The 26,344-nt window shown below is 41.6% G+C and overlaps 1 protein-coding gene across 4 annotated transcripts; it reads left to right on the top strand.

The window, feature by feature from the left end:
- The first annotated feature begins 84 nt into the window (after positions 1-84).
- On the top strand, positions 85-25,299 carry WSB2 (WD repeat and SOCS box containing 2). 4 transcript variants are annotated; one of them, XM_083151473.1, is made up of 10 exons: positions 85-548; positions 634-670; positions 9,320-9,491; positions 9,838-10,094; positions 10,551-10,682; positions 16,073-16,173; positions 17,829-18,001; positions 18,283-18,366; positions 19,308-19,415; positions 24,172-25,299. In XM_083151473.1, exons 2-10 carry the CDS (start codon positions 634-636, stop codon positions 24,335-24,337), a joined length of 1,230 nt encoding a protein of 409 aa, XP_083007599.1. In that variant the 5' UTR covers positions 85-548; the 3' UTR covers positions 24,338-25,299. The 4 variants fall into 4 exon arrangements, with proteins under 4 accessions (XP_083007599.1, XP_083007597.1, XP_083007598.1 ...); XM_083151471.1 differs by having other exon boundaries at positions 86-548; positions 9,841-10,094; positions 18,250-18,366; XM_083151472.1 differs by having other exon boundaries at positions 87-548; positions 634-664; positions 18,250-18,366.
- The last annotated feature ends 1,045 nt before the right edge of the window (positions 25,300-26,344 follow it).

Genomic DNA, 26,344 nt, shown 5'->3' with positions numbered 1-26,344 from the left:
GAAGGCGAGCAGTGCGCAGGTCCGCATGCCGTGTGCTCATCAAACGCCAGGTGGCGACCGTGCAGCTGTTCTCTATGGTAATAATGTTCCTGGTCATATGACCGGAAGCATCTAGCATCTACTATTCTTTCTGTGGTTCTTTGGACTCTTCTACAGCACGGCGGTAGCTGTGCTCCTCCACGGGTCTCCTTCCCTACCCAGACCCCATGGTGCGCTGCTGTCACTAAGCCAACGGGGTCCGGCCACGGCTCCCTGCACTCAGCTCCCCAGAGCCCTGAGCTTGCTCCTGCATCCCACCCACACACTGCAATATGAGTCACCCAGCACAGGAACATCATTACCTTACTCCTCATTCCTGCACGCAGCTCTGCCCCATATACCCCTCAGGCATGGAGAAGATAAAGACCCCACATATTCAGTAAGCATCCAGCTGCTGCCCCCTGCACCCTGATCTGTGCTGCTGACCTCCAACCCCACCTGTCACCTGCTTTCTGCACCTCTCTGCTGGAGCCCTGGCCTGTGTGCTTCGCTCCATATACTCCCCTTAGGTAAGAAGCACTTCCCACAGCATTGTTTTACCAGTGCATTCTTGTATGCATCTCACAGTTGCTGCCTCATTGCCTGTCATTGCAGATGGACATTAACACCCTGGCACAACCAGATGTTAATGGTGAGTAGCTGATATTTATCCATCCATTTATCTTGATCACAACAAATATTTTTTTCGAGCATTGTCATGTACTGTTAATAATAATAATTATGTATGTGAGTGGCACAAAACTTGGCCATGATTTGATTATCACTCTTCACCTGGGTATCTAGATGAGAGGTTGACATGCATATGGTTAACATGAGGTTTTATAAAAAATAAATAAATAATAATAATAATAATAATAATAATAATAATAATAATAATAATAATAATAATAATAAAAAAAAAATAAAAAATTTCATACTTTGGTCATTGGGTTGACACATAGGTTGACATGCATTGGGTCGACAACACAGAAGGTTGACATGGCTTAGGTCGACACATGAAATAGGTTGGAAGGTCAACACAAGCATTAGGTTGACAATGGCTAGGTCAAGTCGACATGAGTTTTTCATGTGTACAAAGTGTACTGCTGCGCTCTCCATGCTGTGCTCCAAGTCTTAGTGGATGGTAGGGCATGAAATGTGCCCCCAAAAAAGTTGGCCTTAGCCATGTCGACCTTTAGTGGTTGACCCAATGCATTTTGACCTAATGACTATATACCCTACTGTCTGTCTTTATCTGCGGTAAGCTAATTTGGTGTCCGAGTGCTCAAATTGACCCAAAAACCCCCAACTTGCGTCGGCCATTTCCATGACAAAATTGTTCCTTTCTGTGTTTTTAGGGTTGACTTTTATGCTGTCAACCTAATATATCTCACACCTTTACCTGGAGTTTGTATGCTCTCCGCATTTTCTTCCTTTTGATTGTTTTGTCTACCTCCCGCAGTCCTTAAGTTTTCATACTAGTGGTAGGTAACTGGAGTTGGGTAATAATGTTTCTAGTGTGTTTTATTAAAAATAATCAGCAGACTGTGATAAATTGATTTTGTGTGTGTGTGTCTAACGCTTAATGTGTTTTAGTGATTTGCATAATATCTGACCGTTATGAAACTACCTTCTAATAATCCATGGTTACTTTTGTTGTTCTGTGTTTATTTATTATGTATACACATGATAAAGTTATTTTATTAAATCACTCTATGCTGATAGCATGTCTCAAGCCAAACTTAATGCTCCGCAAAGCTGAACAGTATGTAGTCGTGTCCACATACAGATGTCTACTTAGTGGGGAAATCAACAGCTCAAGTTTAGAACATGGGACCCTGGACAAGCATAACTAAACTACCTCAGAACATTATCCATGTCAAAATCTATTGGGAAATGTAACCTGTGGCGACTGTATGCATTTTAATGTTATATCTATCTTCCATGTTAATTAGTCAATGGAAACAACTGAATATGTTCTCGGAAGCTCATCAAGCAACATTTTTCCATCATCCGTAACAAATTCCTAGTATCGTAACTGGATTTTACGGGGTGGCACACTGATAAGGAATGGGTAGCGTAGTTGGAACATATAATTAATTTACCAGTGTAAGCATTGTCTCGTGCAACAAAATACAATGCAAGGTCAAAAGATTCCACCATCTAACCAAGGATTTTTGCATAATTCTAGTAAAGTCACAAATAAGTGGTACAGTATTGCAATAAAACAAGACAATCCTATTGCCTAGAGTTACGGTGCTCATACACTAGGGTGATTAAGTGCGATTCGAAATCTTGGTCCGCTTTCCCTTGAAGATCCCTGGTCGATAAATCGCATCTGAAGCGCTTTCCCCTCATTTGATGTGCATACAATCATGAAATAAATCGCAAGTCCCAGGAGACCTAAAATGGGGTGATGTTATGATGGCTGGGCTATCTAGGGGTATGTAAACTGACAGATCGCACATCACATTGTGATAAATTATTACAAATTTCGGTACTTGTTTCCTAGAACTGCCACAATCGCGGGCATCGTGTACATTTAAGTTAAGGTACACGATGCCCGCGATGGACCCGATTTCCTTTAAAATCAGGTCCATTTTGCCGGCAAAGGGAAAATCGCGGGCATCGCGTCGGTCGCGACCATTAACATTGGCTCCGACGCGATGCCCGCGATTTTCCCATAGGCTTCAATGTTAAAATATTTTTTAACATTGAAATCGGGAGCATCGCGTCGGTCTTGTGCCATTATAATGGCACAAGATGAGATGGACTTGATTAAGTCCATCTCGCATAGTAAAAAATGTGAAATGGGCCAATATGACCCATTTCACATTATATATGTCCCCGTCGTCACCCCACAATTAACGTGAACCCGAAGCGTGGCGAGCGGCGGCGGTGCGCGTCCTCCGACCTTTTCATTCCCCTACTATCCACGTCGGCGTGGAGTTGAGAATATAAAGTGTGGCGAGCGCAGCGAGGCGAGCGGATGCGTATACCTAAGTTATACGCGTCCCCTCGCGGGGCTCGCCACGCTTCGGGCTCGCTGCGCTCGCCACACTTTATATTCTCAACTCCACGCCGACGTGGATAGTAGGGGAATGAAAAAGTCGGAGGACGCGCACCACCGACCCTCGCGGGCTCGCTGCGCTCGCCACGCTTCGGGTTGGCGTCAATCATGGGGTGGGGTTTACGTTGTAAAATTGGGGGTCTAGAGAATATTTTACATTGAATCCAATGTAAAATCGGGTCCCAGGGACCCTATTCACATTTGATTCAATAAAAAAATCGGGTCGGTCGCATCGCATGCGACCAACGCGATTTTTCCGTCACGACCACCCCGATGGAAATCTGTGTGGCCGTGCTTGGAAACAAGTACCCAAATTTCATTACAGATTGGCCACATACCAGCCAGGCATACACATTCAGTTTGTTCCTTAAAAGAGGATAGGGGACTAGACTGACATAAATTAAAATAAAGCTGGCATCATTGACAGGGCTGCCATCAAAAATTGTGGGGCCCAGGACTAAAGTGCTTATACCATACAATGGTGCAATTTGGCCTGTTCATCTGATTTTGAAGGTTTGGCCCAATATATCGGATGCAAACTGGTCAAATTGGAGGTTTTTAACATCAGATCTGATCCGATATGCGCATCGGATCGGAGCCTGAGATCCTACATGCAGCACATAAGAGGAATCTGAGCCATCAGTGGCTTGTTGCAGGTGCTTTTTAACACCCAAGATCTATCACATCTGAATTCCCCAAGATCTATCACATCTGAATTCCCTTGCACTCCCCTGCCAGCTCTGCAGGAGTCCTTTTACATGCGATAAATTGCATGCAATTTTTATCTAATGTTAAAAAAAAAAATCCACATCAAGTGCCAAATCGTATAGATGCCCTCCTGGGAGCTGCCGAAGGAGTTCAAGGGGAATCAGGTGCGGCTTGTGCCAATTCGGACTAGTGTATGGGCACATTAACAAAATAGGCAGGACCCCCCTGGGTCCAGGGGTGGAGTAGACAATAGTACTGGTTGAGTATCCCTTCTCCAAATTATTCTGAAAACCACACATTCTAGAAAGTAAAAAAAAAAATATTTTTTTTTTTTGCTAAAAACTTACTGGGGACATTTGTAACTCCATGCATGAGTTCGTACACACATTTTCATGTTTCGTACACATATCATGTTTTTGAAACCGTTTTATGCACAAATAAAATATACGTGTGTGTATGTGTGGTTGATGTGTTTATGCAGAATAAATGCTTCATATGTCAAAATACGTCATTTTAATATAAAAATATTCTGAAATCCGGAATAATCCGTTATCCAAAACTCTCCTGGTCCCAAACATTTTGGATAAGGGATACTCAACCTGTAGTAGTGAATTGTTTTAGCGCTCCTCCTTGTACCTAATCACCTGTCTCCTATTTATGTGTTGTGATAGTCAATTCTTCTGGCATTGGGCACGCCCAGTAGTTTAAATGGTTTGACATCAGGAATGTGAAATGCAGTTTCTAACATGTTATGTTGGTTATTAGAACTAAATACTTTTTTTTTATACAAAATCACATTTGAGTCTGGCAAATCTGGGAAAGTTTTTTTTTTTTTCAAAGCATTTACAAAAAGTGAACTGTGATTCTTTATACAGTTAATCTGGTATCTATGGAAAGAGTATTAACTTCTCTGTTTGACTATACGTAGGTGTATCGTTTGTTTGTGTTTTTCTGTGACATAGTTACAAAGTGTCCTTAATGAAAGGCCATTTAAAGGTAGTTATGGTGGTCAGATCTACAAACTACCCCTATGAGAGCCAAACAGTGGACAATCATTTTACACTGAGTGGGGTTGAGTAAGCACATTCCAGACATCTAAAGAAACTGAACATCTATAAATATCCCAGCAACTCCTACAGTATTTTACACAGTCAGATTAAACCGTACATTCCATTCACCCACTCAAACAGGAAGTGGAAGGACTGATCTACGGCCAACTCACCGAGAGATCCAGGGACAAATTCCATTCACCCTGTAAAGCACACAGTCTAACCAGGTCATCTCAGAAATCGTGCAAATCAGTGTTCACCTTACATGCCAGGTCCCACTCCACAAGGAGAGCAGCAGCTAGTGACATTGTTTTTACTTTTCATAAAGCGGAATATATATGGAAAAGCTATTAAGAGCAGCTAGCTACACATCCTATATCTCCCTTCTTCAGTGGTGTAGCCAATTTTTAATGTAAGCCATCCTAATCATCCAACCTCCGCCTTCCCCAATAACACTGACCTGTTCCTGTTAATTTAGTGCAAGTACATGCATTCTCTGGCAGACCCACACAGTCCATTAACAGTTAGGCATAAGTTAAACGCTTCTCTCGGTGTCTAGTATAAGTGGATTGCCCAGATAATTGGAGAGTAATACCGCCTTCAGACAGCGACGGACAAATAACTTTCCAATTACCCAGAATTTGAAGCGCCAGGTTATTTGCCCGTCCGCTGTCAGACCCCTTTCACACAGGAGAGCTAATCTCCGGATCTAAAACTTAGACCCAGTAATTTGCTGTATTACACAGGTTTTTCTCCTGTGTGAAAGGGTCAACGCAGACCTTAAACTCCGGTTCTCTGACCCTGGTCATTTGACCCGGAGTTTAAGATCAGGATTGACCCTTTCGCACAGAAAAAGGACCTGATTATTTCATAAAATTGCCGGGTGGAACTGCTTCTCCCACTACCTGCCTTTTTCTTCTCCCACTACCTACTTGACCCTTTTCAGTCTGTCTTCCGTCATCTTAACTCCACTACAAGAACGGTTATGGATGAGAGCAAATGACAGTTGACCATTTGCTTGGAAATGCTGGAAAACTGACAAACTGTCACTCATCCATAAGAATGTTTTTGTTCCAACCAGCCAGATCTGAAGATAAATCTTACTAGTGTATGGGCACCTTAAGGGTAACTACTCTTTGCTTATTCTTCTTGACCTTACTGCTGCTTTTAACTCTCTGGACCACCCTCTCCTCGTGCAATTCCTTCACTCCCTTGGTCTGTGAGATACTGCCCTCTCCTGGTTGGTATCCTACCATTCTGTCCGTTGCTTTTCTGTCTCCTCTTATGACTTTTCTAAGATGCCTTAGAAGGGTCCAAATAGTGTTCTCGTGCACCTTCATAACTTTATGCGAAGTGTTGACCGGTAGGAAATTAAGATATTTTTCCCTTTTTAATGGAATTTAAGTCCCAATTCAATATCACTTAAGACAAAGCGCCTAACAAAATATAGAAGAATTGATGGTTCCAATTTACATATTCCTACTGTTTTGGAAGTTTTTGTTTCGGTCTTTGGCAGCGGTCCTCTCCGTACAAACCCCCCTCACCGCCCACATTGAATACTCCCCCCCCCCCCCCCTCTCCGTACAAACCCCCCTCACCGCCCACATTGAATACTCCCAATAAGTTGTTTTGATCACCTAAGGTAGGATAGAGTGCTTTAAATGAAGCAAGGTAAGGTGAAGCAGGCGCATAAGGCGCAAACAACTCTTCCAACAGAAGGTTGGAAAAGTGGCATTGATATAGGCACCATCTAAAGGTGGCTGCCCATGAGTAGGTAATAACTGGGAGCTCCACCCCACCTCTACAGTTTGGTCAATGTTTTTGACTCCTAGTTATCCTGGGCTTTGCATTTCAACACTTCCTCTGGAACTGCGAAGTCGTACACTTGCGGGGCATAGACACGGGGGATATCACTGCTTAATTTCTAAGTGATCTTGGTAAATCGCTTAGAAATTGAGCACAAATCGCTCAGTTTGTATGCCACATGGCGATGCAAGGACCGCGTGTTGCTATCGCTGGTCTAGATCATTCAGTAGTCAGATCGCTTAGCAAGAGAATGCAGATTCCCCCGTGTTTTAAGAAGCGATCTGTCTAATCCATCTCCAGCCTCCTGTAATTCTGACCCATTGTTTACATTTTTTTCTAAGATTTGGGGGGTTATTTTGTTTCTGTGCAGGGTAAATACTGGCTACTTTATTTTTACACTGCTATTTAGATTTCAGTTTGAACACACCCCACCCAAATCTTACTCTCTGCACATGTTACATTGGCTCCTAATCTGACAATACTGCTTCTACTTCCAATTTAAATGCATTCCAATATACAGATGGAGAGCCTTTCGTTCAGTGCAGGGGTTCGCCAAAATGTCCCCGCTGGTGGAGAGTCGCGCCATCTGACTAGGACGCGTGAGCATCTCACAAGCCCGCGCTTCCCAGTTTTAAGGAGGCGGGGGGGCGGAAACTCTGCCAGTCTACCTGAAGTGAGGAGTGTGCGACTGACGGTCAGCTCTGTTGGAAGGGGACGCGCAAGCGCATGTCAGTCCCCTTCTGGCGATCTGACCGCCAGACCCCCGCTAAACGAGGCGGGCTCCATCTGTAAGTGATTATATGATTCTCTTGTCATACCTAAATTATCCTGAATATTATCCACAAACCGTAAAAAAAATAAACCAATTTTTTTTTTTTTTTTTTTTTTCAAAAGGACCGTAGTTCAATGCGTTTTCCTTATCTAATCAATGACACGACGACTATAATACATGTTTTATTCTTTCTGCTCCCCCATGAGCGTATGTGTTGGCAAATAAAAATGCATGAAAACTGGCATGATGGTTACTTACTGTACAGTGTTTTTTTTCTTTTCGGTGCATGTGGCTACCTGGCAGGTTACTGTAATGCATACGGAAGGGATTGTGAGGTCTCAAACATTTGTAAAGATATTATGTTGTCAAACTTGTTATACCAGTCATAAGCTTTTGTTAACTTATGTAGACTTTTAGTCAGTCTTCTGACTAGTTCAGGCATGTCCAAACTATGGCCCTCCAGCTGTTGTGAAACTACAAGTCCCATCATCCCTTGCTACAGTATTGCTATTGGGAAATGCTAAAACTATTGCAAGCAGCTATTGGTTAGCAGCTGGGTTCATTAGGCTAATTATTCATTAGATTGGTTGTCATTAGCGCTACTTCTACTTTTCTTGCTTTCTTTATTGCAAGGCATGCTGGGATGTGTAGTTTCACAACAGCTGGAGGGCCATAGTTTGGACATGCCTGGACTAGTGGGATCTCACAACTAAAGGCCCATACATAGGTGAGGACAGTGTTAGTATTAATTTCTATAGCCACAATGCAGCCCTAAATAACTGAAAACCCCAAAAGATGTGACCACATCTAAAACAATACTATGCAAACAGAAAGGGGTGGGTCTTAGTATAATCTAGTGGTGCTGTGAAAAATAAATAGAAAATTAATATAGATAAAATACGTCTCTAAGTGTTCATGAAATTCCAGAAAGGTTCTCCTGAAGATGTCCCTGTTCCAAAGTTGTATATCAAAAAGTTGCTGTGATGTTCCTTCTCCCACACCATCGCCAGCGGACACCATTCATCTGCTGGTAGTATTCGCAGACTGAATGTCTTTCCATAGGGTACTGCTATGAAAAGCCGTTACTAGCGACAAATATCGCTGGCCAAGGGTGTATATATGCACCTTTCTAGTTATCTTAGCTGAATGATTGAAAGAATAGAACGTTACAAACCAGAGATGTTCTGCTAATAATTGTCCTCAAGTCATTGAAAGGAAACAATGTAACTGGTTTAGTTTCTCTTACTTGTGATATGTCTTTCACATGTATGTTTTTACAATTCGTTTGTGTCTGGTAAAATTTGCTGGGGGAATTGATAATATTTAGTTTCCAAAGCTAATAATGGAAGTGGTGTACGGCTCATTGAAGTGATGGCAATGCTAAGTAGAATTATTTTACAATTAATAGGCCTGATTCAAAATTGTTTGCAAATGCAAAATCTTTCTCAAATGGACAAAACCATTTTGCACTGCAGGTGAGGGTGGGGTGTCTCCAAACTGAAACTTTGTATAAATACAGCTGTGTATGTAGCTGCAGAAAATGTCAACGTGATCATGGATGTGGATAGCTGCAATACTGTCTGTAGAACTTCAGTTCACTGATGGAGCCATGCTTAAATGTGCAGCTGCATGCATTTCCAGATATTACCATACGTAAAGCTTACTTTTATTTGCCTTACTATGCGTGTGACAGAAATAGGTTATAAATGGGTATTTTATTACAGGTTCCCACATTAATAGAAGTGATTTAAAAATATATATTTTTATTTTATTGTGGTGGGTTTTTTTTTTTTTTTTTTTTTAGCAATTGCCCATTTTGAAAATCTCTGTGGTTGCAATTTTTTTTTTTCCCCATTCCTTTTTGTGTTGTGCACTTATGGTTGTTTCTGTTTTCAGATACCCCTGTCCTGCTTGCAGAGCTACGTCCAGGCAGAGAACCTTTGTATGACTGGAAGTCCAGCTGCGAGACTTGGAGCGTTGCATTCTCGCCTGATGGCTCCTGGTTTGCCTGGTCTCAAGGACATGGCATCGTTAAGCTCATTCCATGGCCCCTGGAAGATGAACAGTTGTAAGTGTTTGGTTTGGACAATTAATGCTATACATATGTTACTGTTAATACTGCAATGTCATACTTACACAGGATCCGGAAGGTAGGTCTAGAACATACATGTGGAACCCCGATTGGAAATTGTAAGGACCAGAAGCATGGTGAGGTGAGGCTGTACACTAATTGGTGGTCCACATGCTCAGGTGTCGGCATTTTACACCCAAAAAAGTGAAAAACTTTTGTTGACCTTTTTATATGTCAACCGTTTGTCCCTGTCCTGTGGACCTTGTGTATGTTGACCTTATATCACACACATACACGTTGTAAAGCAAAAAACACCCAGTAAACTAATTGTTCTTCTCAAAAGCAGGAGACCATCATCCTATAGACCCAAAAGTCAGTGCTATAAGGGCTCAGAAGTCAAAAGGAAAGGAAGCCTGAAAGAGAAAGTGCTGGACTGTGGACAGATAGTATGGGGCCTGGCCTTTGGCTCCTCCCCTTCACCAGTTGGATGGAAGTTGTGGCCACATTTCAGGCAACAAGAAGCCGCATCTGGTAGCACACTGCTCCTTTTGGCAACGGGGCTAAGTAATGGACATGTCAAAGTTTGGGACGTACAAACAGGTAATATACCTTATTCTCTCTGTGTCCTGTTATGGGCTAAGACATTTTCAACAGTACTAATTTGAGCTGTGAGTAGCAGTCCCTGCATTTTATTGCTGTATATGCCCAGAGTATAGGTATGTAAAATGTCAGACAGCTCAACACAAACTGTAATGCTCAGTGCCTGTATGTGTTGATTAATTAAACATTTTACAGTATTACCACCTTCATGGAGACTAATGTGGGCCATACGTCTTCGGGGCCGCTCCAAGCATGGTCTCTGATCCTCAGCTTGCCGATTCCAGTCATTTTATGGTCTGACATGAGCGGGTAAACATGTTGAACTTTGCTGACCACCTGACCCGGGCATCAACAGAATGGGAAATTTCCCCAATTCGTTCCCCAATTCAATAAAAAATAAATAAAATATATATATCTATATCACACACTCTAATGTAGCTGTATCTGCGTCCTCAGGTCGTCTGCTTTTCAACTTGTCTGGACACCAGGATGTTGTCAGAGACTTGAGCTTCACCACAAATGGCAGCCTGATTCTCGTAACCGCATCCCGGGATAAGACCTTACGTGTCTGGGACTTGAAAAAAGATGGTAAGCATCACAAATCTATTATAACCATTTTTACAGGAGGAGATTGCTGAAACTTTATGGAACACTGGACATAGAACATATTTTTCCCTTTAATTTCTTCCCAGTGTACAATGGCTGTTGCTGTTTCTTATCTACGCTGGTCGCTAATGATGGTAATCCTATAGACCAAGTGTAGATACTTCCCACATTCATTGTTACAACTGGATAGTAAATTTGTAGCTTTGAAAGCATGCTCTACAATGTAGCTGCATCACTCTCTCTCGCTCGTTTTTTAGGTTCTTTTTAAATGCAGCCAAAGTGAGCTGTACACAAGCATTGGAAGATCATCTGCTGCCTCTATTACCTATATTATTTGCATGCTTAATTGCAATATTGCAGATTTTATATAGGAAGGTTATGCTGTTAGTGTGACCTTAGTGGTGTCACAGTGGAGCTTTGTCTTGCCTAGGCTCTAATGCAGTAGAGTAGTTGGTACTTGTTTCCTAGCAGGGTGCCACCGATTTTAATTGTATGAAATCGGGTCGCAAAAATCAGGTCCATCACATGCGATACGACCGACCCGATTTTTACATTGGCCCCAATGTTAAATGCCCCCAAGACCCCATTTTTGATTGTATGCCCCCCCAACGCCACGATCAACGTCAACCCGAAGCGTAGCGAGCCCGCGAGGGGCGGCGGTACGCGTCCGCCGACCTTTTCATACCCCCACTATCCACGTCGGCGTGGACTTGATTTTATATAGTGTGGTGAGCGCAGCGAGCCACTGAGCCCGAAGCGTGGCGAGCAGACGCGCATTACTTCAGACGTATTACGCGTCCCCTCGTGGGGCTCGCCACGCTTCGGGCTCGGTGGCTCGCTGCGCTCGCCACACTATATAAAATCAACTCCACGCCGACGTGGATAGTGGGGGTATGAAAAGGTTGGAGGACGCGTACCACCGCCCCTTGTGGGCTCGCTGCGCTCGCCACGCTTTGGGTTGACGTTGATCTTGGCATTGCGTTAACAATGGGGGCATTTGACATAATTAACCATCAGGGTGGGTTTACAATTAAAAATCGGGTCTGGGGGGCATTTAACATTGGGCCCAATGTAAAAATCGGGTCCGTCGCATTGCATCGCATGCCATTTCTAATTACTGGGGGCCTTTCTAATGGCATGCGATGCGACAGATTTTCAAAGTGCGTTAAAAACGTATTTAAAGCCCGGAAATCGGGTCGGTCGGGTCAAGTTAAGGTATGCGACGGGACCCGACAGGCGCTGTGCTAGGAAACAAGTACCGAGTTGTTAAAACATAATCTGGAATTCACTTACACTAGGAGTTTTTAATACCTCTATTTAAAAAGAAAAAAAAATGATGTGGGGTCCCCTCTCCAGAGCATAGCTCATTGAGCCGGACTTGGTTCCAAAAATATGGGGGACAAAAAGAGTAGGGGTACCCCATATTTCTGAAACCAGCGCCGAACTTTTGGCCCGTCCCAAAAGTCCGGGGGACAAAAACTGGGGAGGGGGGGTTCCCCGTATTTTGGAACCAGCACCGGTCTCCAAAAGCCTGCTGTGTCATGCCACAGCCAGGGGACACTTTTTACATAAGGTCCCCTGGCCATATCATGCTCACCGTGGATGGGGTACCTGGGGGAGTGGGGACCCCCCCAATAAAGAGGTGTCCCTCAGGCTTCACCCTTCCAGGGCTGAAGCCCGGGGCTGTCCCTAGCATCCGTGTGCTGTGGACGCGTGGCTGATCTGCGTTAAGGTGTATTTTTTTTTTTTTTTTGCTTTTTAAAGGTGAACTACAAGTCCCAGCAGGCCTCCCCCACATGCTGGGACTTGGCGAACCACAAGTCCCAGCATGCGGGGCATAAAGGGCCCCCTTGGACTTGTAGTCCACCTATAAAATAATGTTGTGTGGGGAAAGACATTAATGAGCTGGTCACCTTTTTGGATATTACTTGTTTAACAAAACAGCCATCTGAATAGAGGTCCTCTACAACTTGATATCTTCACTGAAAGTCATACTTTAAATTGGCAAACAGTACCATAGTATATCCTATGACTGCATCATAGTGTTTATGAACACATTTCCAATAATACTTTCTATTGGGTGTTTCTCCCCAACTTCACTTTGTGCTTGTATGGCTGATATACCGTGACCTAATGGGGTGGGGTTGTCTGACCAAGTTCTGGTACTGCCAGGATGTGTGGCAGCAGTGTTCTATACATCAGTCATAGCAAACACACGTGTGTATGTGCGCGCAATAAGTAGGACAACCGAAAAATAGTTTTCCTTGTATCTGTTCTACACATGTAGGTTATGTATCATTGCTCACTACTATTTATTATCCGTTATTTATAAAGTGCTGACACATAACACAACATTGCTCATTCACAGCAGCATGGCACGGACTGCATACAATTACATGAAACGCAAGGAAATGATGGAATAATCTAACCGTCTAAGTGGTGTGAGGAGCACTCCATATATAAGGCAGAGAAATAACCATTGTAGCTGCTGGTGGTAAAAGGCAGAAGCACTGTTAGCCCCCCAGTAATCTAGTAGTCATTGGCCACTGTCATGTCTGTCACTGGCTGTGTTGGAATAAGGAGAGGCTCTGCTAGAAGGATACATGAAACAATCCAGTGTATACAGTACATTCCTATTGTAGCTGCATAGTAATTGTTTGTAGGTCAGGGTGCGGGAATTGCTGAAATAGTTCTGCATCCGTAGTCATGCTTTCAGGATAATACACGCCCAGTTGTCATGTGCAACTTCAACAAAGACTGTACACCTAATCTTCCAGAGAAACGACACTATGGTGTAGAATACCACACATTTTAGGTTTTGTTTTACACCTAATTCCTTACAAGCTACTGAACATGCTTAATGCATGTCTCAGCCGCAACTGAGCATTTGCAAATCTCTTGTATGTTGCTTTGGCTCATGCTTTTATCTCCTGGAATGCTGGTGCCACGCCACTTAGTTCATAAATGCCACCAGTCACGGTAACGCACAATGCAGTTCCTATGTGATACTGGTCACTCTTTAGACCAGGGCTGGGCAACACCGGCCCTCCAGATGTTAATGAACTTCACATCCCAGGATGCTTTGCATTAGTTTTGCTATGTGGCCATGCTGAAACTGATGCAAGGCATGCTGCGATGTGTAGTTCATCAACATCTGGAGGGCTGGTGTTGCCCAGCCCTGCTTTAGACCATATCTTATAGAATGTGCTTACAATGCATTATGCTCTTTCTAGCTAGCTTTAGACTTCATAGAGGAAGCATAGCATCAACCTCTGAAGGAAACCTCTGATATTTTGTAGCAGAGCAATAAAGGACAATGTAGGACAACAAAATACAGGAGATACCAGTGCTGGCTGAACAAATGAGTAGAACAATGTAAATGTCTAAACAATAGGGATACATGTATAAAGGTAATAATACATTTGTATGATAATAACTAAATTTGTATGTAGCAAGGGGAGTTAGCAGGTGATGTAGGAGTACCCAATGATGAGTGCGTATGTGCTATCCTCAATTGTAGCTCTTAGGGGGGTCCCAATAGAACTCTGTAATACCAGAATGGTGATAGCAGATATGCAGCGGTCAAAGGAGTTCCTCTTAATGCATGTGGAAGAAGGATAATTCCAATGGAGAGTATTCCATGGTCAAAGTAGTGTCCAGGAGAAGGAAAGCAGTCCATAAACAGGGTTTCTAGGTGGCAATATGCTTGACACGTCTCTGTGGGCATCCCAGTTTCCATGTCGAGCGGAGCTAAAAGTGTTTGAGCCGTATTCAATGAGAATATTGACGGCGTGCAGCGAATCCTATTTAGGTATTCACTGCACCCGATCCTGCATATGTAATCGGGTGCATTGAATATATGAATATCTAATGAGCGGCTCTCGGCTCCCGGCCCCCTGCTGGCTGCTCTGTGTAAAAAAAAATAATAAATATATATATATATATATATATATATATATATATATATATATATATATATATATATATATATATATTTATTTTTATTAAATATATATTCATGTGCTATAAGCACATGAATAAAAATAGCATGCCCCTCCTCAAAATAAAATTCCTGATTTTTTTTTATTTTTTACACCAAATGTAAAACAACAACTTTATTTTAAAAGTTCACTTTCCACTTCACCATGAAAAGATGGTGATTTGCTACACAGCGAAAATCACTTAGAAAGACGGCGAGAAGTGCACGTTGAATAGGGTGATTCGCTTTCTGACCCAAAAAATCACCTTCCAACGCGAAAATAGCACAAATTCAACGTGAAACAGGGCGAATTATCCACATTGAATACTGCCCTTTATCTGACACATTGCCATATTACGAATTTATTACTGTCCTGCCTAGTTTTACCTTCTTTTGGTAAATTAAATTTTATAGAAGAAATCATCCCCTATTCTACTTATTTGTTCAGCCGGCGCTGGTATCTCCTGTATTTTCTGCTTGCTTGGTTTAGTAGGGATTAACAATCCCATTACCAGCTGCTGATAGCCGCACACCTTTATACTACAATGGAGGACAAATATGATGAGAAAATATCTAAAGTAGTGTTCCTTCTAGGAACTGGGCAGGGCATTAAGGGGGTGGTCCCAGTCCTCTGATGTCACAAAAGGGAGCAGGCCGTCAATGTAATTATGGCAGATTTAAAACCACAACAATCCAACCAACCACATTCTTTACTGTGTAGAAAATGGAAATTTATCCTTGTTTTTACGGTCTTTACCAACTCAGCCACTGTGACCTCAGACCTCTCAGTTCTGAGTACAATGCACATAGATGATACCTACCTTTGTATGTAACCCTTACATAATGTGAATGTGTGGCAATACACGCTGGCTTCACTCTTTCTCTAGTCCAGTTGTGCACAGTTTGAACAAATCACTTGGAGCTCCAGCTGGTTAAGTTTTTTTCAATGATCAATTTGAAGGAATTTCCCATTTGCTTTTAAGGAGATAGATAAGAGCACATGGCAACATGTATTTCATTGAGGCCAGAGAACTGGAATGGACACAGCTGAGGCCGTTGTCTCTGCTTAGGATATAAGATGGTTCTGTGGCCACTTAATCCTGGTAGAGGCCCCCTTCATTCAGCCTCCTCAGCCACATACATTTTCTCCTATTTTTATTTTAGCCTTTTTAAATTCATTTTTAAATTGGTATTTACATATCTGTAGTTACTCACATACACAAGGTGACAAATGTCTATGATTTGGTTGAAAGATGTTTTATTTAGGTTTCAGCCATTTGTTTTTGTCTGGCTGATCTCAAATCTGACCTACTGTAGTTATATGCTAAGTATATTGTAATTCGGCTCTGCAGTTCAGTAGGTATTGCCTGACTCTTGCAAATGTATTTTCTAGGTAAACTGATGCAGGTGTTGTCTGGACACACCCATTGGGTTTACTGCTGTTCCATCTCCCCAGACTGTAGCATGCTGTGCTCTGCGGCAGGAGAGAACTCGGTAAGACTCCAGGCGGCATTGCACCTAACCCGCAATCATTGTAAAGCGTTCCTCATCATTTTTGATTGAATAACTTCACATAGACCACTGATAGTTGTTGAGTTTGCCATCAAAGGTGGAGATCCAGTCAGTGGTTATCGGGCTACGATGGTTGGTGGCTTGTGGGGTATTTTATTTTTTTCCCCCTTGGTGCAGGGAACAGAACTTCAACCCACCTTATGGCTGCTCCACCACCTTCTTGATTGGCATGTCACTTACCCTAAACTGCTACAATGACGACCATTGATAGGCTCAATCAATCTCTGTTGATTGGTTTAATGCTATCCGTGTTAACCCAACAATGGCTATCTCTAACTTCACATGTTCTAGAAGGTCCTGAGCTACAGGTGTTGCACCGCTGAATGTAAAGGTTTACTAAGGAGAAAATGCTACTTTCTATGAAACCTGCTAATTGTACCAGATTTAGGGTCTCTGATCCATGTTTGCAGTAGTGCAATTATTTGGTGCTGTGCATGCACACAATGAGTCGGGGACCCTCAGAGTGTAAGCACGAACCAAGGTGTGCGATGGTTTATGAGTTTGCGTGCCTCATCACTGTTACATTGGACTGCTTTTGGATCCATGGGCCGTTCAGGGTGGCAATTTGGGAACTCTCCTAAAGTCTTTACAAAAAAGTGTCATGGTTCTGTTTAAGCTTGAGGCTGTGATCTCATCTGCAGTACAGTGGCCATATCATGAGAAAGGTACAGACTATGTGCCACACAGGTGGCTTGAGGGGTCTATGGTGAGGAGATTGGATACACCTGTGCACTTGAGCAATGCTCAGATATGTAAAGTGGGCATCGCATGGTTTGCTAACTTTTTATCATGGTAGTGCGCAAGCCAAATGCTTAGACTAGAATTGGCACATTTTCACACTTGAGAATTCGTAGCACCTTATTTATCATTGGTAGCGTTATAATGTAGCCACATATTGGAACCAATGTAACTAATAAAAAAATCTATTTCACACCTAAGTTGTTACAGTTTGAATTTCCCTCATCCGTATATCCAACCGAAAAACCCAGTTTTCAGAATATCCTATTATCCCCCCCCCTGCACAGTTTTTCATACTAACCTGGTACCCCAGCATCCATCTTCAGAGGCATTCTGGGTCGCTCAGGAGGACCGCCTGGGTACCAGTACAGGTTGGAATATATAATTTTGCAACCTGTACTGGTTTTCCTAATGAACACCTGTAAAGTCCATTGAGAATGGAATGATAAGTTTTATATCCCACATTTTTAAAGTCAGCCTGCCCCATTGTATCAGTTACACCAAAGTATAAATGCAATGCACAGCCTCCTAGTGTTATCCCTTTATCTGGCACATGTATGTAGATGAACCCTAAGGGTACATCTAGGCACGTATGGTGGTTTTGTGTAAATGCTTGTAAAACTGTTAACCTCCATAGGATTCTGGATGAAAACCAAGTTTTCACCTTTTAAGTGATGTAATTGTGGTGCAAAACCTCAGATACAGATGTAGAAATAATGTCCCTTCTGAACACAGCCGTAGGAGAGCGCAGTGAAGGGATAAATAATAAACCAATATAAACCCTTCCAGTCTGGCTATAGATAATACTGTATATTGCCTTTCCTCTGATTACGTTCTAGGTGCTGCTGTGGAGTATGCGCTCATACACGCTCATCCGGAAGCTGGAAGGTCATCAGAACAGTGTTGTGTCATGTGACTTCTCCCCGGATTCTGCTGTGTTAGTCACAGCCTCTTATGACACTACTCTGATTTTGTGGGACCCTTACACTGGGGAGAAAATACGACAAATCAAGTGAGTAGTTACTGAGAGCTATTCTAATCCTTTTCAATTTTGTTCTATAATATCCAGAATAATAAAATCTATGGTATGTATTAATGGCCGTATTGCTTTATGGCTGAACGGCACAGGATGATTTTCACGTGATTAGAAGCTTTGAGTACAGTTGCCCTGATGGGATACAATTGTACAGATCAAGGTGTATCATGTGCAGTAAAAATAGATGAAAATGACTTTTGATCACTGCTGTATTTTACTCTCAGTCATGTTTCATTATCTCGTGATCTGGACCACAGTAATCTGGAGCCACAGCTCAGCTCGCTGAGATCAGTCTGCTTCTCACCAGATGGCCTGCACCTCGCTAGCTTGGCAGATGACAGGTGAGGAAGGAGTGTGTTTATTACAGTTGCAGGGAGGAGGGGCGGCATTTAGCTTTTTACCGTCTATATTCTAGTAACACCTGGTGGTTGAATAGAAGAGCAAGCGAAGGCATGTATTTAGAAGGGTCCTGTGGCACAATGGACAATAGTTAAAGGGAAAGCTATCACGAATTGTTTTCTCCTATATAATTGATGCAAATAAAAACCATGACTTTGTTTTTGATCCATTAAATGGAACAAATCGGTATGTCCCAATACAGGTTGCTTTTTAACACTTATTTATTTTCTACTTTGGAGCAACACATAAAACAATAAATTCTCCAGGATTTTTAATCATGATTCAGGGGCAGATTCATTAAACCTGGTTAAGTGATAGTGTCCAGTGATAACGCACCAGCCAATCGGCTCCTAAATGTCAACTTACAGGCAGGGTTTGAAAATGACAGTTAGGAGATGATTGGCTTAAGTTGCCCATACGCGCTGAGATTTTGGCATGCGTTTTGAACTTTTAAAGTTCAAAATGCATCACATTGGCTAGAATCGCACCGTGTACCTGCGGGGATGCAATGCACGTCCCCGCGGGTACAATATTGTATAGCACAAAAAGTATGCGTAGGCAGTACTTTTTGCTCTACATCGCATCTTTTGAAGTACATGCAATGCGATGTCCATTAGGTGACTATTAACTTAAAAAAAAAAAAAGGGCTAAGATCGCATCGCACCTGCACAGTACAGTACATCGCATCCCCTAAAAGTGCCAAAATCGCACGGCACAGAAAAAATCTCAACATGTATGGGAACCTTTATACTTTAGCACTGGACACTTTATCACTTCGCCAGGCTTAATACATTTGCCCCTGAGTTCCTTTGTGATCTGCAATGTGACTAGTAGGAGAGAGATGCTGGAAATGTCCTCCGTCAAAACACAATTTCTCTTCTAGGTTTCTCCGGATATGGTCCCTGGAATTACAAGAGCCCCTGTCTTCTGCCCCTGTTAATAACGGTCTCTGCTGTACCTTTTATCCACGTGGTGGAATTCTTGCAACAGGGTGAGAACCTGATTGTGACTGTATAAGTGAAATGGTTTTGCACAGTTTCGATATATAATGAAATATAGATGCCTGGTGACTCTTTGGATTACACAAATCACAGTACTTTGACTACTTGGCATTCCACCAATTGATTTGTTATTATTTTTTAATAAGCCAATGAGTGCACAATAAAAAAAAAAGTTTAACTCTATAAAAGGTCAAAAATATATTCTTACCCGCATATTTTATGCATGTGCTTTTAGATTTTACACCCGAAAAAGGAAAAGCTTGCGCTCCCCCACAGAATGCTTTCTCTATGTGAAAAAAATTACAACTTTGATGTGCTATTCCTCAAAAACCTGACCACTTATCAGAATTCTGTGACCTTATCGCACATCTACATCACATGTTGAATGACACCCTATCAAAGTCTGTGTTTTCGTTTTGGAGTGATTTCTGTCACAAAATATTGCGTAGCTGATTTATTTTCTTTGGGTTTATATATATATATATATATATATATATATATATATATATATATATATATATATATATATATATATATATATATATATATATATATATATATATATATATATATATATATATATATATATATTATTCAGACAGCAAATAAAATATAGTTTTTACAGCCCCTTCTATTTATAGAAACCATGTCAAACAACATCCTTTCTAGTATTACAAGAATTAATCATACAGAGGAAACCTGCGTGAAATTGAGCATGCTCCTTGTATTCCCAAACTGTGGCATTGTACCTTCTGCCTGTTCCTCCTGCTGATATTCTGCATGTGGCATTCCTTTCTGCATGTGGCATTCCTTATTATGTAATTTGTCTCTTTGTATCCCTGCACATCTTATATGAGGCTTGGTGTACTCCTGCATGGCCCTGTGTTCATGTATTATTCACCATACCCCCATATTATCAATAACACTACTTGTACTTGGATTGCCCAGCACTACAGATGCAGTGGTGCCTTCTAAACAAATAGGGATGATATAAACCTTACAGGACTAATACAGATCTCCACATGTACTTTATACACACACACACACACACACACACACACACACACTTGCTAGAAATCCTGCTCCTTCCACTGACCACACACCAACGAGAGGTGCTCAGCTGCAGTGGGGAGAGGATAGCATGGAAGGCCGGCTCTAGGATTGAGGCATCTGAGATGTGGGGCCAGCCAGTCCAGTTAACACTGGAGTTCCTGTGTGCCTGGGGTTGGGGTGTGTATATAGAAATGTATTACATGGAACCATTGTTTCATTGGAAGTTTTAAAAAGTACTAATAGGCGCTGCAGCTCCGTATTTTATCGCCCTGATTCCCGGGGCCCCTCTGATCTTCGGTGGCTGGTATACATGCAGGCCTGGCTATCAGCACTAACAATAATATACTGTAAATCTGTGTGTGTGGCAAATAAAACTGTGGGTTTGGTCAGGTTTTGTTCAAAACATTTAAGTTTGCATCCCATTGTGAAGGGACTCACCCCCCAGATACAGAATAGATCAGTGGTGTCAAACTCCTGGCCCTCCAGCTGTTGTGGAACTACATGTCCCAGCATTCCCTGCCACAATTTTAGCAATCCATTATATATAATCTGTGGCAGGTCATGCTGGGAAGTGTAGTTCTACAACAGCTGAGTTTGACACCACTGGAATAGATTATCTACGCAGGGCTTAACCCTTTGCAGTCGTTCAATGTTCATGTTCTTATTTTAAAGTGGCTCACCATTGGATCTACTACTAGCGCTAGGGCTGTTGAGCCTGACTAGATGTTGGACCTGAAAGGGTTAATTGTAAGCTGCCATGCTAGCACTAGGTAAAATATTTTTAAACAAAGCCGAAAATAAATGCCGCGCTCAGTTTTGCCCATATTGTAAACAAAATACAATTACTGTTACATGGGTCAGGTGATCAGGGAAAAATCCAAAATGTTTTGAAATCCTTTACTTGCCCATTCAACTCCAAAAATAGTTGGAGATTTTCAACATGCCGTATTTTGCAGATTCTCTGAATCGCTGGTTAACGGTGTCAATCAATCTGAGAAATAACCTGTAGATGTATGGGGCACACAATTCATTACAGAGGCATTTGCAGACCAAAAACAATCATTCATGTGATCACATGCAGCAGTGCTAGTATTGCACTAGTTAACATTTCATCAGAAAAGTTTTTTAAAAAAATGTCTGGATGGCTGCATGGATGGAGTAGTGGTCAGCGTTACTGGCTTAAAGCACTGGGTTCAATTCCCACTACAGCTGTAACACTGGAGTTTGTATATTGTAACTGCATGCGTGTGTGTGTGTGTGTGTGTGTGTGTCATTCCAAAAATATACTGGTAGGTGAATTGGCTCAAACAAGAAATAATTAAAATTAACCCTGGTGTGAATGTGTGTCCATGTTAATTTGGTAGGGACAGATGTATTAAAACTTAACAAGAGATAAATGCAAGGGTGATCAAGAGCGATAAAAGTCCAGCCAATCACCTGCTAACTGCCATGTTACAGGCATTTGTTAGAAAAAAGTCAGTTAGCAGGTGATTGGCTGGACGTTTAGCTCTTGTTAAGTTTAAATACAGGCATGTCCAACGTTGGCCCTCCAGATGTTTTGAAACTACACATCCCAGCATGCTTTGCAATAGTTTTAGCATTCTCTAATAGCAAAACTGTGGCAAAGCATGCTGGGATGTGTAGTTTCACAACATCTGGAGGGCCAACGTTGGACATGCCTGATTTAATACATCTACCCTATAGATTGCAAGCTCCACTAGGGCAGGGACTGATGTGAATGTTTAAATATTCTCTGTCTAGTGCTGTGGACTATGCGCCATAACTGGTCACAACAATCAGCCTTGGTTTTTCATTTATTTTATGCCCATTTGACCGATCACCTTTTTCTCATTACCTGATTATATATATATATATATATATATATATATATATATATATATATATATATATATATATATATATATATATATATATATATATATATATATATATATATATATATATATATATATATATATATATTACAGTATCTCGTTTGACCATTTTGTGTATTACACTGTTAACATTTCCAGCAGTAGAAACCTAAGTATTGCTTAATGAGGAATTTTTTGGTACTTGTGTATTTTGGCGGCGCCCGTCGTGGGCATCGTGTGCCTTAACTTTAAGGCACACGACGCGACGCGATGGACGCGATTTCTCCATAGGCTTCAATGTTAAAATATTTTTAACATTGAACCCGATGGAGAAATCGGGTCCATCGCGTCGCGTCGTGTGCCTTAAAGTTAAGGCACACGACGCGACCGACACGATTTCTCCATAGGCTTCAATGTTAAAATATTTTTAACATTGAAATACTGTCGGCCGCGTCGGACTTGTGCCATTATAATGGCACAAGATCAAATGTAGTTGATAAAGTCCATCTAACATAGAAAACAATGGGAAATGGGCCAATATGGCCCATTTCTCATTGTATATGGCCCCGTCATGTCCAAATATAAATGGCCCCCATTGTCAGCGGCACCCCAGTATTGACGCCAACCCGAAGCGAACCCGCGAGGGGCGGCGGTACGCGTCCTACGACCTTTTCATACCCCTACTATCCACGTCGGCGTGGAGTTGAGAATAGAATAGTGTGGCGAGCCCCGCGGATACCTTCACAGGTATCCGCGTCCCCACACGGGCTTCACAGGTGTCCGCGGGGCTCGCCACGCTTCGGGCTCGGTGGCTCGCTGCGCTCGCCACACTATTCTATTCTCAACTCCACGCCGACGTGGATAGTAGGGGTATGAAAAGGTCAGAGGACGCGCACCGCTGCGCTCGCCACGCTTCGGGTTGACGTCAATACTGGGGTGCCGCTCACAATGGGGGGGCAGTTATATTTGGACATGACGGGGACATATACAATGAAAAATGGGCCATATTGGCCCATTTCCCATTTTATTCCATGTAAAATGGACTTTATCAACTCCATCTTATCTTGTGCCATTATAATGGCACAAGACCGACGCGACCGACACGATTTCAATGCTAAAATATTTTAACATTGAAGCCTATGGAGAAATCACGTCCATCGCGTCGGTCGCGTCGTGTGCCATGTTAATGCACGCGACGCGATGGACCCGATTTTTCACACACGATGGACGCGATCCTCATCGTGGGCGCCGCCAAAATACACAAGTACCAATTTTTTTTATATATTTATTCTAGCCAGCAGGACCCATCTGTCACCTACAGTTTCACTATGTATGTCTGGTTTTGCAGCACAGTAGATTCTTATCACTATAAGAATAAAACATAATTCAAAGTCTGTCAAATGTAGTATTTTTTTCTATCTGTAGTTGAGCCTCCGCTATGGTAAATTAAATAAAATCTCACATAGGAGCAATCACATCTGAATTATTTTGCCTGTAATATGGAAGATAATAGGGTCTCGCTTACAAAACTCCTTATTTTTGCCATCCTAAATCATTGGGTACATGAAAAGACCCCTCCTTTTAAAGTGTTCTAGGTTTTCCATTTTAAGGAAAAATCTAAAGCTATATACTGCATGAAAGTGTAACGAGTGTGCTCCTACGTCATACTTTCTTTCAGTTGCGACAAACTTCTGCTGCCATTGTGTGCCTCATACAAATGTGCTGTGACGGACATAGAGGCGCCTGGTGTCATGAAAGCAGATTTAGCGATGGTATTATTTACAGTGACAGTACTAACTTATCCTTCTCTATATTTTAGAAACCGAGACGGACAGGTTCAGTTCTGGACAGCTCCTCGAGTTCTGTCGTCACTTCGACATTTGTGTCGCAATGCACTGCGTTGTTTTCTACCCACTTATCAGGTCCTTGCACTGCCAATTCCTGGTAAGATGAAGGAGTTTCTTACTTACAGGACTAATTATTAGCCCCTTTGTATAAAAAGGAATGCTAAATCAAAGCAAACCTCATCTAGAACTTTGAAACCTTGCACAGAAGCTACAGAATCCAGTCAACAAGAGGTCTTCAACTTTTCATAAGAGAACACTGATGCCGTATGGGTCTACAATAATGGCTGGTGGACTGAACTGTAGTTAAGTGTATTTCTGTAGCCATTTATTACACAGCGGAACCCTTTTCAGGTAACTTCAGTGTACATCATATGTGATGCAGAACACGTGAAAGCCCATCTATTTTGGGTAAGCTTTTTCAATCCATCTGCTCTTGATATGTGTTCTCCAAATGGGAATGTGACAGAAGAAATGAAAAGATTGCAGACAATGCTTACAAAGATTTGATTGAGCTAAGCTAATCACTTTCTGCATTGGAATGTATGCATAATTAAAAAATTAAACAAATTGCACAAAGAACATGATGACTTCAAAGGCAGTATATAAATTGGCAAAAATGTATGTTGTCTGCATCTAGGCAGTAAATTAAGCTTCTCCAATAAAATATAAAGTGCGATTTGTTGACAAAAAAAAACCCCATAAAGCAACTAAGCCCCTACTAAAATGTTTTATAGGTAATAGTGCCTAGTAAAATACAAAGATACCTTTATATGTAATTAGATTTTATTTTTTCATAAGCCGGACACGAGTTGAGTGTGTGCAGAGAATGTGTTTTCTGTATTTCATGTGCCTTGGTGTGAGAGGTCGTACAGCACATGACTGGGTCAATCATACAAATATTAAAGCAAAACCATCAGGAAACTATCCAGACAAATGTGTTGGGTGTACCACCATTTTTATTTATTCTAAACTCCATTAAAGAAAAAGTGACCCCTTTTAACAAGTAATTTATTGGCTTAGGTTAGGGAAAGCAAATCTGTAATTCCCTTATCCTGTTATAAATGGTGAAGCTCATTAAAATAATTACTTTAACACTCTAATGACCTGAAGTCTTCCTCATTTTACACTACACATATCAGCGGACATGATTTGCAAGTGGTATAATATGTTTTGCAGATAAAAAATATTGATTTCCTGTTTTGTTTCATTTTAGTACAATAAGTGGTATAGTTGTAAATGAAAACACAAAGTGCCACTATACTTGTATTGAGCTATTGTTTTCCATATGTCATACACATATCGTTACAAAATTACACAAGAAACCAAACTGGTTCAGAATTCCTCTATTTGGGAGGTTAAGCCCTATTTTACCTTAGTAGTATAGCCTTGATGCTAAGTATTTAATGAAATGTCTTGCGTAGCATTCAGTAACACAATCCCAGTAATAGGAGTTTCTCCATTGTTGTTTTATTCAGCCCTGTGCTGAGAATCTGTATTAAGACCATTTAATATGCAATAATCGCAATAATTTGTTTATACCTTGTTTAATTTATACAATAGTGTATGTAATTAATAAAGGCAAATAACAGTAGGAAAAAGGTGGAAAGTTCCCAAATGGAGATAGCATTTGATTTGTAAAGAAAATCACATAGTGAATTGAAAGTATAAACAAAAAATAAGTGCACCGCGTTGACTATTTTGACTGAGGACCTTGGCAATCATTTACACTGCAAAACCAGTTTGATTTTGCTGTGCAAATGATTGCCGCTTTAAAAAACTGGAGATTTCTTACCAAATCTCTTATTTTCTGAATCTCTCATCCTATTAAATCTCACCCTCTGTGTTAGGCTGATACAAGAATGTGAACAGGATATTATACCTTTCCCCACAAACATTTCTTGTTCAACTAGTACAATGCAAAGGACTATCCACTCATCCTTGTCACGTTAGTGGTCTGATTTGAGGACTCATGTATTTGTCCATTGTGCTGAAGAAGTTACTCCTCAATGGTACCATAAAAAAGGATCGCCATATGTAAGACCATACAGGCTGTGCTATTGGTATTCTAGAACATTGACAATAGGTTGCATTTGAAGGCCTATTGGAATAGATTTGGTATCAATGTACTTTGTTGCATACTTTTTT

This window comes from Crinia signifera, chromosome 1, assembly GCF_055691185.1.
Source record: "Crinia signifera chromosome 1, ASM5569118v1, whole genome shotgun sequence".
Taxonomy (NCBI): domain Eukaryota; kingdom Metazoa; phylum Chordata; class Amphibia; order Anura; family Myobatrachidae; genus Crinia; species Crinia signifera.
Note: the sequence above shows the minus strand (reverse complement) of the source record. Positions and strands in the feature narration are given on the sequence as shown.

What these genes read in the sequence shown, in the direction of transcription:
- WSB2 (XM_083151470.1), top strand. Translation starts at nt 634, where the DNA reads ATGGACATTAACACCCTGGCACAACCAGATGTTAATG. An exon ending in CTGCGGCAGGAGAGAACTCG is followed by an intron (nt 16,174 to 17,828) that starts GTAAGACTCCAG and finishes ATTACGTTCTAG; the next exon opens with GTGCTGCTGTGGAGTATGCG. An exon ending in GGTGGAATTCTTGCAACAGG is followed by an intron (nt 19,416 to 24,171) that starts GTGAGAACCTGA and finishes TCTATATTTTAG; the next exon opens with AAACCGAGACGGACAGGTTC.